Source organism: Narcine bancroftii, chromosome 9 (assembly GCF_036971445.1).
Source record: "Narcine bancroftii isolate sNarBan1 chromosome 9, sNarBan1.hap1, whole genome shotgun sequence".
Taxonomy (NCBI): domain Eukaryota; kingdom Metazoa; phylum Chordata; class Chondrichthyes; order Torpediniformes; family Narcinidae; genus Narcine; species Narcine bancroftii.
In genome coordinates this window covers 26,137,748-26,156,301 of record NC_091477.1, presented here as the reverse complement: position 1 = coordinate 26,156,301, position 18,554 = coordinate 26,137,748, and the positions used below count along the sequence as shown (strand labels likewise).

The window sequence follows — 18,554 nt, the reverse complement described above, 5'->3', positions numbered from 1 at the left end:
AGCCCATCTATATTTTGTTATTCTGTATCACAAAGTGTTCACTATGCAATTCTTAAAGGAAAAGCATTTGACTTGTGGCCGCTGTGTGATTGTTATAAGATTACAACACCAGTCTTCCAAGAATAATTTTGCCAACTGTCTCCACTTGCTAATGCTTCAAGTGCTATAAAACTGTATCTGAAAGACGGAGATCACAAATACCTATAGATAGACTTCCAACAAATTTTGTGCAAATATACAGTAACGACATAGAAAACATCAGGAAAGTAAAAGGTTCTAGTCCAATCACATCTTCCTAGTCAAGTTGTGGTCCAACTATTCTAGTTTGACTTATCTGCTCTAAATTCTTTGTCTTAGCTAATCAGGTGAGGATAAAGGGAGTCCTGTCCTTGTTGCACATGGGGGGCTGGTGCCAGACTATTTTGTGCCCTAGGCTAGGGGTTGGGAGGGTGCTAGATGGGCTGAGCGGTGGATGCAATACCTGATGTGATATTTGACGTGCGTATATCACTTCCTCCCTCTGTCTTACCAGACTAACATGCATGCTTATAGTCGTTAGTCAGAACCACCGTCATTCATGATGCAGAGCAGGGCACAGCCAGACTTTAACATTAGAGGGAGTGAGAGCACATAAAGTCGTATATGCACACGCAAACATTTTGCAACTTGCACTCTCTCACTCACATACACTCTCACACTGTAGGGGGGTCTCCCTATTATGTGGATGGGAATAGGTTATTAAATTAAAGGGGGAAGCTTGTTATCATGATGTCTGTGCAGTTCGTAAGACTAGAGATTGCAACAAGTTACCCAGAGGTTCCATTTCGGCTTCAACCCTCTCTGACCAGCTTGGCCACAATAGAGACACTGATCTTTACCCTCATCTCTGGTTGGTTTGCTCTCTCATCCTGGCATGGACTGTCCCTGCTTTGTGGAGCCACCTTGCTGCAACATAAACTGCCCCTAATGGCTAAATTGTCTTTTGTTGAGCAATCCTGTTAACAAGGGAGGCAACCACTTCAGTGTATCCCTGCTGTTGCCATATTAAAGTACCTAGAGTGACCCGTGAGCCCAGGCAGTTTAGGAGGATCTGTATTGCTGAGGGAACACCATCAATACCGGCAGAGGATTCCCGAGTATTGTGGAACCGGAAAATAAACTTAGTTATGATTTCTCCTGAATTTTTTGCCTCAATAAAGTCATGATGTTGAGAGACCATGCCTTGACCATTATCACTTTGTGCCCAGTCTCCCGCTATTCCTCTTGGCATACCAGCTCCCTTTCACAGTGCACCATACGCCATCTCCAATAATATTTGAACATCCCTTGTAAATGATTATTTCCCTTATTAAGGATTATATATCTCAGATATTTAAACCCATCATTGTTTAAAAATTGGGGTGGGAACATCCTGTATCAATCCCCAGACTTAGAAGGGGTCAATGGTCGGGGATATTGTTCCCTCTCTCTTCATTCTCCTCATCTCTCTCCTTAGGTTGTATTGGTTCCTGTTTTCTTCTCCTCCCATCATAACTTTGGAAATTATATTTATTGTCCCTCTAATTCTCAACTGCCTGAAGCACTGTTAATTTCACTGTTGTGTTGGACCACCCACAGGTGGGTTGACTGGTGAATTGCCCACATCTGCATGAGCAGTGTACCTTGTCTATGGCACTGCCATAGTTCACCCTGATACAGGGCTGGATGGGAGCTCCGGTGTAGGCTAAAGGGAGGGTTCACAGTCGGGACTTGGGTGTTTGGAGTCAGGCATCAGGAACTCCTGGCTCTGGTGACTGGAGCTCCCGATGCCCGACTCCGAACTCTCCTCTTGGCCTACTACCGCACAGACACATCGGACTCCAGTGTGCATGTGTGGTAGGCCAAAGAGACGGGAGGGTTCAGAGTCGGGTGCTTCGGTTTAGGCCGAGGGGAGGAGTTGGGTGCCGGCAGCTCCAGTCACCGACTCCGAACCTCCCCTCGGCCTATCCGAACTGTGGGACACAATTTACAAATCAATTCAGTTTTAAAATAAAACAATAATTTTATTCACAGCTCTTGCCTTTTGGGCTTTCACTCTCCAATTTACTGCTCGAACATCAAACTCAATTTCTTTTCGCACTTTGCATTGCAGCAATTCACGCATGAATGACACGCAATCTACACCAGCTAATAGCCCAGTCATCAGGGACACACACAAGGAGATGGCAGGGCAGATCAGTGGCGACTGCTTTGGAAAAAATGTGCTCAGGGGAGCAGTCACTTCCCCTGCACCCCCCTCCCCCACCCCAGCTATGCCTCTGATACAGAGGTGCCAGAGCTGTTGGAATCTCTCTTCAATAGCGCCTCTCTGAGGACTGTGCCCTAGGTGGCAGATATATGGGTGAGGGCTGAGTTGATAGTGGTAGAGGGGAAGCCACGTTTTTTTGAAAAATGGGGACACTTTGGATGATCTGAAATGGAAGACCTCATCTTGGGAGCAGATGCAACAGAGAAAGAAGAATTGAGGGAAAATAATTGAATCCTTGCAGGGGATTGAGAAGAAGTGTAATCAAGGTATTTGTGGGAGTTGGTTGGTTTGGAGAAAATGTCTGTAGAAAGTTTGTCTCTTGAGGTGGAGATACAAAAATCAAGAAAGGGGAGAGTGTCACCAAAGATGGTCCAAGTGAACTTGAGGCCAGGGTGAAAGTTAGCAACAAAGTGAATAAAGTTGAAAGCTCATTGTGGATGCATGAGGCAGCATCAATGTAGTCATTAATATAGCAGAGGAAGAGTTAAATGGCCTTGCCTGTGAAGGTTTGTAGCATGAATTGCTTCACAAAGCCAACAAAAAGGCGGGCATAGCTGTGACCCATTCATGGATCCACAGCTACCCTTTTGACTTGGAGAAAGTGGGATGAATCAAAGGAGAGGAGGGTGGTGTGGAAGGGAACTGGTTGATGCCAATAATTCATTCAAGAAATCCCTATTGTGTTAATATCATGCACCAGAATCTGGCACAGAAGTTTAATCAGTTATGTCATGCCTTCAGGCATAATTTTCAAACTCCTTGCCAGCCATTTCAAACCTTTAAATAATTGCTGCCACAAGGGAAGCATACTTTGTTTAAAGACTGGTCAACTCATGTAAATTTAATAGCCTGTCACAAGGGAATAATTGCTGCCACAAGGGAAGCATACTTTGTTTAAAGACTGGTCAACTCATGTAAATTTAATAGCCTGTCACGTAACTGAGGTGAGAAAGAAATTTGAACTCCAATGTTTCTCGTTCAAAACAAAAATATCACCAGGGCAAGAAATCATTCAACTGATGTTGTCCCATCACTCAATTAAATACACACATTACAACTAACTTTAAACCCATTTTAACTTTGGAAACAGTAGGGGCAAGCATACCAGACAATTTTATACTGTTGCCCTCATTTATATTTATTTAAATTATGGTCTGGTTATATCCATTCTATTGGACAAACTTCACGAAAAAAATGCAAAATTGCTGGCATTACTCTACTACTTCAAGTTCTGGAGCTAAAGCAATTCTAAGGTGATTCCTTGTCATATTTGCCTTCAGTATTCTTGCCTTGTTAAGTCTATCAGAAGTGATATTGTAAGTGGATAGAAATATATCTAAGTCGATATGTATTATACCTCTCAAAATTATGCCGTAGAGCTGCCTGACTTCCTCTTTCATCTTTGAGGCCAGGAGATTGATGAGCTCCAGTTTGTTTGTTTTTTAGATTGAATTTAAAAAGACTATTGTAAATCTGTAATTAACATTACAAAATAATCTATTAAACTGAATGTTCACATTAGAAATCCTATGAATTCTTTAGAATTTTAAATTATATCATGATCTTAGAAGACACACATTCAATACTTGTCTCATATTCTATTACAAACATAACCTTTTATCTTCATCAATTCTTGAGAACAAAAAATGCAATAATTAAAGTAACCCTCTCTGTATAAACTGTTCATTTTTATTTATATTCCAGTGTTGGAATTAATGCAACAAGGAACTCAGAAGCCAATATTATGATGAATTTCCTTGTCATTTTTGTCACTGGTCAAAAAGCAAATTAGATAAGTAATCTTTTTCTCTAGGAAAATAAGACTGAATCTGCTTGTATTTTTGCTTTAATAAAACTCTACGACTTCAAGATCTGCTGAGAAATGTGGAAGAACTCCTTAACTTGAAGAGATAGAACTTCTACAGCGTAATTATTATTCTATCTGTACAGATCTGGATATATCTTAACAAAAGTAATCAGAGTACTGTATATTAAAGTTACTAAGATAGTAACAGCTCCTCTATGGGTAATCATTTTATAGAATTTATCTCAAGATGTACTACCCAGCTCCCCATATAAAATGCAGGAAGAACATTAGGCAAATATTTGAGATATACAAGTAGATGTGTACAAGAGTGTATCTAATAGCTGAACAAAATGAAGATTTGTTTTCCAAGATGGGAAGACTGGCATTCATATTTATGTAGCACCTTTACAATGTCAGGAACTCTGAAGAAACTTGTGAGCAATTAAGTAATTTTGGAAATGTGGCCATTGTTGTTAATGTACTAGAGATAAGAAGTGTAGTTATTTTATTATCAACAATGAGTTGATTGCAGGACATTTTTTTCACATACTGGAGGTATAAAACACTAAAGGACATAGGTTAGGGTAACAGATAAGTGATAGAGGATATGAAGGGAACCTGAGGGTGTTGAGCACCTGAAATACACTGTCTGAGTGGTAGAATCAGAGTTGCTTACAGCATGCAAGAAGTGTCTGGATGAGCATTTGACTGCATCAGCATAGAACTTTCAAATGAAACATGTATCAGAAAGTGTAATATAAATAATAATTGAAAGTTTTTATTCTAAAGAATTGAGGTTATGATTAATTTCCTACCTTTCTGACCAGATCGTAAATATCAAAATCTACTTTTTGTAATGTTTTGTCATCCTTGACTTCAGAATAGGTGTCATTAATGATAGCCAAAAACACATTCTGCAAAGCAACATAAAATGGACAGAAGTAAAAATGCAGAAATGCTCAATTGGAAGGTACACTCTGTGTCTGCACTATATACAAAAGGTCAGGAGTAAGATTATTTGTATTTAACAATGTTCATGCTAAAACAGAGTTCTTATAAAGCATCACTTACATAATTAAAACCCACATACACTTCAGTCTTAGGTGATGATTTTCAGTTAAGTTCCAACTTCTAGGATTTGGTGATAGGCAGCAACCTCCTTTGAAGAAGACCGCAGAGCCCACCTCACTGACAAAAGACAAAGGAGGAAAAACCCAACACCCAACCAATTTTCCCCTGCAACCGCTGCAACTGTGTCTGCCTGTCCCGCATCGGACTTGTCAGCCACAAACGAGCCTGCAGCTGACTTGGACTTTTACCCCCTCCATAAATCTTCGTCCGCGAAGCCAAGCCAAAGAAAAATATAGCATGGATAGCATTGAATCTTAAAGACTGGATCCCCATCTAGTGCACACGGTTTGAAGTGCATCCAAGGTTAGAAAAAGATCAGATGCTGCACCACTGTGATGCACAATTCTAATGCTATTCATATCTTCATCATATGAACTAATCTGCTGATAGTCATGACATTGCACATGGACATCCAAGAGTGTAATGTGGACACAGATAATATATTCACCATGGAAAGAAATAATTTCGATGGTCTTTTAAAGAAAATATGCTCTTTTCATTTTGAGTCATTTGAAACATGTTTTTTAACTACATTGCTCCGCTGTGCATTTAATGCCAGGGCAATTGTTTCAAGCTCAATATTACTTTGAAAAAAATGTTCACTTCTAACAATATCCGAAGATTTATCTCCTCTCTGGATATTAAAAAAAACTGCTTCTCTTTTATTGCAACATCAGTAACCAAATTATGTGACCTGCTGATAGTCACAGGAACTCTAGCTCTAAAGGTCACCTTCTTAGCTTTTTTTCAGTAAGATCATTCCAGATGGCTGTCGGTGACATTAGCTAGACACTTACCAGACAGTCATCTGCATGTTTGCCAGGGAAAATCATGACATTAATGCTGTCTTCACTGACTGTGAAGGTTAGTACTTTCAAGTTCCCTGGGCTCTCCTAAGTCCACTTCAACACTTCTACATTCTAAGAAGCCTGAGATAATTTGGCTTGTCGTTGAATATTCTATCAAACTTCTTCAAGTGTACTGTGTGGGAAGTACACTGACTGGTTGCATCACAACCTGGTTTGAAAACATGACTACCCAGGAACACAGAAGGCCACAAAAAGTGTCAAAACTACCTAAGACCATCACCAACAGTGACCTCCCATTCACTGAAGACATATTTTTGAGACACTACCTCAAGAAGAGTGTCAATATCATAAAGAATCTCCAGATTGCAGTCACAATCTCTTCTTGCTTCTCTCTTCAAGCAGAAGGCATGAAAGCCTGAACTCCAGCACCTTTTGGTTGGATTCCCCCCCCCCACCCCCCCAACAACTATCAGGTTCTTGAACCTCTCCATACTACTTTAATCCAAACCATAAACTACTCGGAAACCACTGTCTGCACTATTAAATCGTCACTTTTTCTTTCACTATTATATATTTATTTTTTCTGTCTTGACATATAATAGTATCATTTAATTTATTCTATTGTAGTTGGTATTTGGCTGCAGCAGGTAAAAATTTGCATCTATATATTGTATTTGTGTAATGACAAACCTTCAGCTTCATTTATTATTTTGGAAGAAAAGTATCTTTCATTTAGGAGGATTATTAATGGTCATCACAGAGTGAACAGATGATTGTTGGGAGCAGTGGTTCATGTATCCAAATATGAATATGCACACAGCAGCAGAGCACAGATCTGCTCAAAATATGCCACTCTCTAAGCTTCTCTCAAGCACGTCTTTAGCATCCTCTATCATCTTTTCACAATTCCCTGACTATCCTTATAATCTGCCTGACCACCACTCCCCTTCACCCAACTTTTTGATCCACACTTCTCTGTCAATTCTTTCACATTATTCATTCTCTATTACCCAGCACACCCAATGTAACTTTTTTGTACTTTCTCTGTTCACTCTGCAAGTGTTTACCGGTAATCCTTGCAGAAAGAGCATATTGTATGCTCTTGCACCAGGTCCAGTATTAGAAGTGGAGGCCCTCCAGTCGGACAATCCATAAACTATTTCAGGTCAGGTTTCTGCAGGCCTCTGATGAAAACTCCCTGAAGTTTGTAACTTTTGAGTTTTGAATACTCTGCAAACTTTGAACTAATCACTCTGAATATCCACGTTGTAGTTTACTCTCTGCGGAAGCATTTTCCTTTAACCACTTTGCTTTCATGATGTATCTAATGACCTTAAGAAATCTCTTGGTGCCTGCCACATTGACCACCGCCAGTGGGCTGATAACGCCTCAAACCGTGCCTCTTGGCGCCTCACAGTTTGGCGGGCAGCAACCTCCTTTGAAGAAGACCGCAGAGCACACCTCACTGACAAAAGGCAAAGGAGGAAAAACCCAACACCCAACCCCAACCAACCAATTTTCCCCTGCAACCGCTGCAACCGTGTCTGCCTGTCCCGCATCGGACTTGTCAGCCACAAACGAGCCTGCAGCTGACGTGGACTTTTTACCCCCTCCATAAATCTTCGTCCGCGAAGCCAAGCCAAAGAGAAGAAAGTTCAGGTGTCAATTAATTAGGAAAGTGAATCATAATTCATAAAACTGAAGAAAGTGTTTTTAATCACTTCTCTGCATAAAAACATTTTGCCTAGGCTTTGATGCAAGATTAAATGCAATTGAAAAGTCTAGACAATTGGAAACTCAACTTCATACTTTTATTTAAAAGTACCCATCTCCGTATTACATTGAAAGAGTACTTTTCAAATCTTTGAGTTTATTTGCAATCCTCATACCAGGCAAAATTCTAGAAAATCTCTGTTGTAACCATTGCGAAGAATCAAGGAGAAATTATGTGGTTGGAATTGATTTGCAGCCAGATGCAGAAATCTTTTTAAAAAAAATCCACTTCTACTTTTGTCTGTTTCAAACCTGACTCATGCTCATATTTGGAGACACAGAGGAGACTGCAGATGATAGAATCTGAAGCTAAACATGCACTGCTGGTTTGAGCAGCATTACTGGAGAAAAAGAATGTCTTTTAAACCTTTCCCCTCACCTCAAATCTATGAGTGTTGATGAAGAGCTGTAGCCCAAAACATTAATCATTTTTTTCTCCCACTGATGCTGCCCGACAATATTCCCTCTAATTTTTAGTAGTCGGTGAGTGCAAAAATCTTGCATTGTGCAAATTCTTTCCAGTGACAAAAATATGTGGGCACTGAATGCTAGTATAAATGTAAACTTGAAATTGTTTCAAGATCATTTTTGGCAGACCCTATCTCTCATGGCTAATAAAATTGTATTGGCATGTTTTAATATAATACAAGTATGATTACATTCTTTAAAGTAATGTAGTTAAAATTTTATTCTGTACTTTGAACTACTTTGTTTAGTTTGTTTAAATAAAACATCAATGAGTATTTCTTATTTTTATGTGATGCAATGTCGAAATAAATAACCACCCATCATGACCTCGAGCTTTCAGTGTAGCAGTTTCTACTATTTTGTTAACCAATTCAACTTCAAACACATTTGCAGTGGTTTTATGCTTCACACCCTTCGCTTCTTTTGAATTCGACATAATGAATCAATATTTTTGTCCATAAAAACTCAATAAGCTATCTGTAGTATTTTAAACAAATCTTTGTAAACTTTACAATTGTGAACACCGACCATCAAACATGGCTGCAGCCCATGCTGCAGCTGTACAAACTGGAACAGGAAAAGTAAGGTAAGGGGCGTGGCCATGTGAAGGATCGGGATAGAAGTGTCTTGGATGAGCTCTCCTTGAAGAGTATTTAAAAAAAAACGGTTTAAAATTAAGAATTTTTTCACTCTGAAAGAACAAGATGAACACTAAGAAGCCAAGACAGCAAAAAACAAAATTGGAAGAGACACTAACTCAACCAGGAACATTGAGTGAACGCTTGAAAGGGAGTGGCTCAAGAGTGGCCTTGGGACCTGCTGAACCCAGCAGTGCTGGGCGGGGGGGGGGAGTGGGGGAGCCAGCGTGAGACCTGAATAAGATTGAGACTTTATGCAATCATTTCACAGGTGTTGAAACCACATTGAGAGATATGTCAGAGAAGATGACTGATTTTAAACAGGCAATTGAGGATTTAATACCATGAGTGGACCAAGTGTAAGGTGAAATGGTTAAAATTCAAGAAAAGCTGAAAGCTTTAGAAGAGGACGCAAAGAAATGGGACTTGGATTAACAAGTAATGTTTGAGTGCTGATTATAAGATACTGGTGAAAGCGATAGCTAATAGACTGGGACAATATTTACCTAAGTTGATACATACAGATTAGGTTGGATTTGTTAAAGGAAAACACTCTTCAAATAGTCTGGGTAGGTTATTTAATATAATACATATGGCTAAATCAAAACTGAATTCCACTATAACAGTCTCCTTAGATGTGAAAAAAGCATTTGACTGCTTAGAATGGGCTTTTTTATTTCAAACATTGGAGAAATTTGGAATGGTAGAATATTTATGAATTGGATAAAAACTCTCTATCAGAAAACGTGTGCCAAAATTATAACTAATAGTCAAATGTCACTGGTTTTCCATTTGAGTAGATTGAGTAGACAGGGCATCCTCTGTCCCCAATGCTTTTTATCCTTGTGATTGAACTGCTGGTGGAAATTGTAAGGAGAGATCCAAATATTAAAGGCTTCGAAGTTGGACAAGAAGAACATAAAATCAGCCTATTTGCTGATGATGTGCTATTATATTTATCTGACCTGGTTGAGTCTCTGGAGAAATTACAAACAACACTAGAAAAATATGGAAGAGTTTCAGGTTATAAAATTAATATGGATAAAAGTGAGAGTGCCAGGAACTTTGATTATGAAAGATATCAAAAAAGAAGTCAATTTAAATGGAAAAAATATGGAATTAAATATTTAGGAACAATGATTGACAATAACCTACAGAATTTGTACAAATTAAATTATATTCCCCTCTTAGGGAAGATAGAAAAGGATTTTAAGAAATGGAAAGACTTGCCAATTACTTTGATGGGAAGATATAATTGTGTCAAAATGTAAGTGATGCCAAGATTACAATATCTTTTTCAACTGACGTTAATCCTTTACTGAAAAATTTCTTTAAATTATTAAATAATTATATTAGGCAATTCCTATGGAACAATAAGGTGCCAAGAATATCACTGTAAATATTAATGTGAGATTAAAAGATAGGAGGACTTAGGTTACCAGATTTTAGAAAGTATTATTTGTCAGCACAAGCCAGATTTCTTTCATCTTTCTTTGAGGAAGGTAGCTCCTGTCTTGGATTTGAATGGGATTATACTCAATGAGAGGGCAGTGAAGGATTTTATTTATAAGTGGAGTGTTAAGTCAATAACAAAAGATGGATAATTCTATATTAATACGTATGATTACAGTATGGCAAGAAATCAATGAGTGTATTGGAAAAAAAGCAGGGATATCATTATGTAAGAATGTGTTGTTGCCTATTAATTTAGGTAACAGAATATTAGACTGCTATACAGAGGGGAATTCTTATGTCTTTTGATCAACTAAAATAGAAATATGAAGTAGCTAATGGGACTTTCATCTGTTTCCACCAATTAAGATCGTTCTTGAGATAAAGATGGGGGCCAATGTTGGTCCCACCTGAAATTATTGAAATGGAATGAACGATCTGGCTGGGGAATAAACCTAAATTCATAACAAAAATGTACTATGTTCTCCAGAGTGAAAATGCAAAACTAGGTTCACAGAGGTCGAGGGAGAGGTGGGAGTCAGATTTAGGTGTTGTAATATCAGAAAGATGTTGATCTGATTGGTGTTTGGATAGTATGACATCAATTATAAATGCAAGATATGGACTGGTTCAGTATTACTTCCGACACCAATAATATCTTATGCCACAAAAGCTACATAGGTCAAAATCTGAAATATTGGAGATGTGTTTAGATGTGGGTTATGTGGTCGTTTGTGAAGGTGAGGCCTTTTTGGCAGGATATTGCGGAAGTATTAACAAGGATAACAGGGGTGGCTTTCACAGATGACCCAGAGCTTTATCTTTTGGGTAATTTTATTGAAATAACTAATAAATTAACTAAATTCCAAATTTATTTTGCCAAAGTGGCTTTAGCAGTGACTAAGAAGTGTATTGTAACTACTTGAAAGTCTGATTCTCCATTACCGAAAGCACGATGGACTGCAGAGATGAACAGTTATACCTGTGGAGAAAATTACATACAATCTTTAAAATAAACAAGTATGACATATTTGTCAAGATATGGTAGCCATATTTGGATTATATAGGGGCTCAATTATAATAATGATAATAATGAATATGGTTATAATATAAACAAATGTTATTTCCTCACATAGATTCTTTAAAGATTTTTTTATGGATAGTATAAGTGTGAGCTCTAATAGTGTGTGGTTTTATATTTTGTAGGAAGGGGAGGGGGCTTTTTTGTATGAAAAAGTTTAATATACTGTGAAATTGAAGATTTTACGATGTATATTTATTAAAAATGAAAAATAAAATATTCAAAAGAAGGCGAGGAGACGTAAATTAGCAATGTGCAAATGTGGTATTTGAAAAACGGATTTAGTTAACAGAAACAGTTAGCTAAGAGATTATTTTTAATAAGTATAATTATTAATTACTACATTATTTTAGTCACTAACTTTTTGTGTGCTGATTACAAAATGTGTGCGTGTGCACAGCTTAGAGGGAACAGAGCTGCTCGACCTGCTGGGTTCCTCCAGCAGATTGTGCTTAGCTTCATATTCACATTTTATCATGCCTTTTAAAATTAGATTTCCTATTAAATGCTAAGTGTCACATCTCATTGGTTTTTGTGCCTATTTTAGGCATTTGTTGAAAAACATTTGCAATTCCATTTTGGTGGTCTGATACTTAAATCTTTTTGATGAGATTGCAGGATGCAAATTACTCTCAGAATTTATTTATTCAATAGTGTAGATATTTCACATCTATAGAGTTAATAACTTGTCAGTTACATAATTCCACACATAGGATAACAAACAATGCTGTCAGTGTTATTTCAATGCCTTAAATTGCATGCCCTTAGCAGTATTAAGCCATGTTCAATGTAAAATCACTATGTTAACTGCGATTAACTCTACCATCCAGAATGGATAGTTATCACTGAAAATTTAACACTCACCAACAGAACAAAGAATAAACAGAATACAAATGTGATGAAGTAAATAGGTCCAAGGATGTGGTTTGCTTCTTCAATCTCATCAAAATTAAAATCTCCAAGAATAATCCGGAACTGGGTAAAACTGAAAAAAAAAAAGACTCCCATGAACAAAAATACAAGTTGACTGAATGTTAAAATCTTTCAACTAACTATTAGAAGGAGCATTGGTTGAGAACATAGTAAAAAAAAAGAGCTCGAAAGCATGTAATATTGAAGTGGAAAGAGACTATTATTTAGTTCTTGGAAACGTTCTTTCACTGATTTTTCAAGAATTTTGAATTTTGATTAGTGTTTGTGTGTGACAATACATGAACTTAGAAGTTGTTCAGAAAGAAATATTGCCCAAAGCTCAAGTTTTAAGGTGTAGCAAATCTTTGCTGATTCAATGCTTTGTATATTTCTGTTATCAAATGTTTTGTTCATAATATGCCTTCAGTCTTTGCATCTCAAATTAGGGAGTAACTAGTTTCTGATTTATATACCTTTCAACACTGCAATTTGTGCTCCATTATCTCATGAAGTTTACTGGTTGCTGATTCATTAAAATCTGTGACGTTAAAAAGTTATAATGAAATAAAATGCAAGAGTACTGCAAGTACACATCTGCCAGTCAGTATATGAAAAAGGATATTGCTAAATGATAGAACATTATAACACAGAAACAGGCCCTTCAGCCCTTCTAGTCTGTGCTGAATTATTTTTCTGCCTAGTTCTACTGAACTGCACCCAATCCATGGTCCTCCATATTGCTCCCATCCATGTATCTCTCCAAATTCTTCTGAAATGTTAAAATTAAGCCTGCATTTGCGACTTCAGCAGGCAGCTCATTCCTCACTCCCACCACTCTGTGTGGAGAAATTTCCCCTCATATTCCCCCTTAAATTTTTCTCCTTTTGCCCTTAACCTAGTGGTTCTCAACCTTTTCTTTCCACTCACGTACCACTTCTAATCCCTATGCCATAGGTGCTTTGTGATTAGTAATAGAATGATTAAGGTGAATGTGGGTGGAAAGAAAAAGTTTGAAAACCACTGTTTTAACCATACCTAATTGACTCATTATGTGCATGCTTTCATAACTCCAAAGGAAATGGGCCAATGACAATTTTTCTCATGCAAAATATTTCAGTAACAATTGGGTCCAGAGCAGTGATTCTCAACCTTCCCTTCCCACTCACATACCACCTTAAGCAATCCCTTACTAATCAAAGAGCACTTATGGCATAGAGATTACTTAAAGTGGTATATGAATGGAAAAAAAAAGGTTGAGAACCACTGCCTTAAACCATGTTCTCTGGTTTGTATCTCACTTACCCAGCAGTGGGAAAAGCCTACCAATATTTGCTCTGACTATATCTCTCATAATTTGAAATACCTCTATCAAATCTTCCCTCATTCTTCTATGCTCCAAGGAATAAAGAACAAACCTGTTTAGCCTTTCCCTGTAACTCATTTCCTGAATTCCGGGCCATACCCTAGTAAATCTTCCTTGCACTCAATCTTATTGATATCTTTTCTGTAATTATGTCACCAAAACTGTGCACAGTACTCCAAATTAGGACTCAACAATTTTGTATACAACTTTACCATAACATCCTAACTCCTATACTCAATACTTTGATTTATGAAGGCCAATATTCCAAAAGGTCTCTTTACAATCCTATTCACCTGTGATGACACTTACAGGGAATCATGTATTTTATATTCCCAGATCCCTTTGTTCAACTGCACTCTTCAGTGCCATGTACATCACTTTCTTGGTTTGTCCTTCCAAAATGCAACACCTCCTTCTGCCATTTTTCAGTCCATTTTTCCAGCTGGTCCAGATCATTGATATAGATGAAAAACAACAATGGTCCCAGTACCAACCCCTGAGTCACACTATTAGTCACATGTCTCCAGTCTAAGAAACAATCATCTACTACCATTCTCTGACTTCTCCTGTTTAGCCAATGTCAAATCCATTTTACTACCTCACCATGAATACTGAGCTCCCATTTAGGAGCCTGTCAAAAGCCTTACTATAGACAACATCCAAAGTCTTTCCTTCATCAACTTTTCTGGTAATCTCCTCGAAAAAGTTTGGTTAAACACAACCTACCACATACAAAATCATGTTGACTAACCCTAATCAGTCCCTGGCTATCCAAATACTTGTATATCCAATCTCTTAGAATACTTTCCAATAATTTACCTACCACTGATGTCAGGCTCACTGGCCTATACTTTCTAGGGTTACTTTTTGAGCCTTTAAAAAAAAGGGCAACATGGGCTACCCTCCAATCCTTTGGCATAACACCCATGGCTGAGAACATTTTAAATATTTCTTCCAGAGCTCCTGCAATTTCTGCACTGGCCTCAATCAAGATCAATAATTTTTCACAGGAATTGAACAAGGAAGCTTAAAGAATCTGACATATGGGTTTACTTTATAGGTCTCAGCTTTTCCTTATCCAAAACCATCGTAAATTGAGTCAAATTGGTCCAGCAGAAAAATCTCTGACAGCCTTGTAATGCTCAGAGATACCATTGCCTATGTCAAGGTATGACAGGGGGTAGACACAGGTACATGATAAACATGCTCTCCAAAATAGGTTTTGGGTATGGAATTCAGAATTGAATTAAATTGAGCTACATGGATATTCATCGCACAGTCCAAATCAATGGGTTGGAAACAGATAGCTTCCCCATCTAGTATGGAGTCAGGCAGTTTCCCACTCTCTTCAGTCTTATTTGTGTGCTGCATAAGAGGCCTTGGCTGAATCCATCAGGAAGGATGAGAGCATGATGGTACCAGACAGTGGAGGCACTCAGGTCAAGGTACATGAATGATGTTATCATCTTCTCCTCAGACACATGATTGATCCACAGATTGATCAGTATCTGCAGACAATTTGCATCTGCATCATGCACCAGGGTAAACCAGAAGAAGAATTAGGCAATGCTCTTCAGTAACTGGTCCAATCTGAATCAGATCTGACTACCTGATATTGTTAGGGATATGGTTTTTAGAGGTCAAGGAGTACGAGAAGAATTGGTCAGAGCAGATCACAAAAATCCACCAGAAATTGGGTCTGTGGTGTGGTGCTCCCTCTTAATAACAGGGAAGAAGCTGGTCATCAGGTGTGAGGTGCGTTTAGTACTGCAGTATGTTGCCCATCCCCCACATACCCACCCTGACAATCATCACAGCAGTCTTCTGGTTGATATGGGGATCCAAGATGGAAAGTGCCCTAATGGTCACCAAGTTGCCAGACAACGGGGGGGTGGGGGGGGGGGTGGATGGGGAAAAGGGCCTTATCCTGATGACCACCTACAACAGCCTGTGCGTAAAACCAAAGTACGAAGGGAATGCTGCTATGTGCTGAGGTTCTACCTGTCCCGTATGTTGCAAAGGATAGCCCTGTTGTTACACAATGTCCCAATCAGCTGGACTTTTCCAAGCCACATGTCTTCATGAAAAGGTTTTTCCAGACCAACACCTTTGACCACTGGGCCATCAGGCAGTGGTCAGCATAGAACATCCTGCAGATACTGAGAGATGAGGACTGGATGGGCACAGTGAGGTGGTTCCCTGAGCTGACCATCCAGGTCATCTGGCAGAATGCATCATTGCCAGTGCTCACAAACACCAGGACTTGGCCAGGCTGGTAATTAGAAGAGCCATCCTGGTCAGATCCTTCCGTACAACCAGAATATTACCCACCACGCACATTGACCTTGAGCTGACTGCGTTGAAGAGGAGACAGTCACTTTACTCTTTACAGTATGCAGATTCAATAGGAGTGTGCAGAGAAAGATGCAAAGGTCTTTGTCACGGTTCATTGCCAGAAGCAGCATGACAGAGAACTTTCTGATTTACAGGCTGTTCCTGGGGATGAACATAGAATCAGACATCCAGAACTGATGGAAGTCCATCAACTTGGTGAAAGGTGGTCTTTCAGCACACGGAGATGTCAGTGTTGGAATGCTGCCAACTGGCACTTTCCCGGGTGCACGTGTATATGCTGAGGGATATACGAGGCATGGTGCAGCCAACGTGAGGAAGGACAACAGTCCAGAATCCTCTCACTACTGGGCATTGAGGGGCTGAGACCAAGGGGAAGCTCCTGAAACAACAGAGGGGGAAAAAGTGACAAGATGTCACAGTAATGGTAATGGTATAAATAGAAATGAACGTAACAATGTTTCGTAGTGAAAATGTATGGATATGAAACTAAGGAATTTGAATGGTTTTGCCTTTGTAAATAATTTGTTGTGAATAAAGTCCATTTTTGGTTAAAAAAAATCTGCTTTTCTCAATGGCTAGATCAGAGAACTGCAAACACTTTATATTTCTACCAGTCAATATTTAAGACATAGCCAAAAATATGACCATTCGATCACAGAAATTCAGAAACAGAATTTATAAGCTAGGTTCTATAACTATTCTGTGCAATTGAATGAAATTTTAATACATACATGCAGTCACCAAAAGTGTGAAAATCTTCCACTTGGGTTCCAAAGATTAGGTAGCCTAACTGAGCATATCCAAAAAACACTATAAAAAACATAATGGCAAATCCAACAATGCCTTTGGCACAGCGAGAGAGGGTTCTTGATAGTTGCGTCATAGTCATATTGAAACTAATGTATTTGAAAATCTAGAAAAAAAATTAAATATTCTAATTGTTGCATCTTTAAATTGATATAAAAAAATTAAGTTTAGATATACAACAAGGTATAGGCCCTTCTGGCCCATGAGCCCGTGCTGCCCAAATATCCCAATTAACCTACAACTCCTGTACATTTTGAAAGGTGGCAGAAAAAAGGAGCACCTGTAGGAAACCCACACAGACATGGGGAGAATATACAATCTCCTTACCCAGATTTGAACCAGGGTTGCTAACCAGGCCACCCATTTTTCTCTGTGAAAAAAATTAGTAAAAAAAAATCCTTCAAATAATATTTATTATCATTTGCAGACAATGGAAGTAAAAATGTTTGTTTTGTTGTGTAAAAATGGAAAATCTAGATAATGGGAATTCACTAGAGCAATTTCCCACTTTATCACATGTGAAAGTTCATGTGGTATTTTCCATGTCACTTTTAAAAATATTCATATATTGGAGATTATGGATGTTTCCAGAATTGCTATGATTTATTGTTCATCCCTAATTCCCTTGAATTGAGGAGCTTGGGATGAACAATAAATGTCAGCAATCATGTGTCTGGAAAAGAATGGTTACTGTTAATGAGATTCATTCTCTAAATTCCAGTTCCATTAAATTCCCTAGGTGCCTTGGTGGGATGCCAACACATATCTCTGGATCAATAGTCTACATCACTGGCTACTGATCTAGTAACTTAACAACTATGCTATCATACCCAACATGATCATTAAACCAGCCAGCCTCAGCGCTATTGCAGTATTCTTATCTCTGAATTGGAAAGTCCTGAGCTTAAGTTCTCTTCCAGTAATGTGAGCACATAATTTTTGCTGATATATTAGTTCCATACTTAGAGTGTTGCATTGTCAGAACATTTTTCCTGAGGTTAAAGTGTTGAACCAAGGATTTTTCAGACATCTTGGAACCCAAAGAACATCTGAAAAAATATCTGGTTTTCACCAATCCATAAATAGGACATTATATCATGTAACCACTGTGTTTGACTAGGTGTAGAGTCATCTTTCCATTTCATTAAAATTGCTTGTCTGGCTATCAACATGATAAAAACTAAAACTTTCTCCTGGGATACAGACAGAGGTATATCCGGTTCATGAGAAAAACAAAACAAGGCAATTAAAGGGCATAGTTCTATTTTAATCTTAAAATTGTTGATAAAGTTTGGAAAATGTTTTTCCAAAATTTTCCTAAATTGGGCACTCCCAAAACATATGAATCAATGAAGTTTCAAAAATTTTACACTTTTCATGTAATAGATCAACATCTGCATAAAAAAAGAGATGTAAGCTTGGGGAAATCAGATACAACATTAAAGACATAAAGTTTTAATTTGAAAAGATGTGGGACCCATTCATAGAATACTATCATGATTGGAAGATTTAAGAACTTTGGATGCTCTGGCGGTTCTCTGTCTAGTTTCTGAATGTCATTATTTGATCCATATCTTTACATCCTTTTCTATTGATTAGAGGGAAGGGATAGATTAGATTCAGGTTCAGATTTTTTTGTTTTTCTTTTTATTCCTTTTTTTAGATGAACTT

General features: G+C 38.2%; 1 protein-coding gene across 5 annotated transcripts in view; it reads right to left on the bottom strand.

Annotated features, from left to right (window-relative positions):
• Positions 1-18,554, bottom strand: part of LOC138743330 (polycystin-2-like protein 1) — a 56,346-nt gene that overhangs the window by 18,015 nt on the left and 19,777 nt on the right. For all 5 annotated transcript variants that reach the window (XM_069898512.1, XM_069898511.1, XM_069898509.1 and 2 more), the window contains 4 exons: positions 16,808-16,989; positions 12,311-12,431; positions 4,910-5,008; positions 3,645-3,760 (listed from right to left, as the gene is read on the bottom strand). In XM_069898512.1, the coding sequence (XP_069754613.1) occupies positions 3,645-3,760; positions 4,910-5,008; positions 12,311-12,431; positions 16,808-16,989 (518 nt within the window). The remainder of the gene's footprint in view (positions 1-3,644; positions 3,761-4,909; positions 5,009-12,310; positions 12,432-16,807; positions 16,990-18,554) is intronic.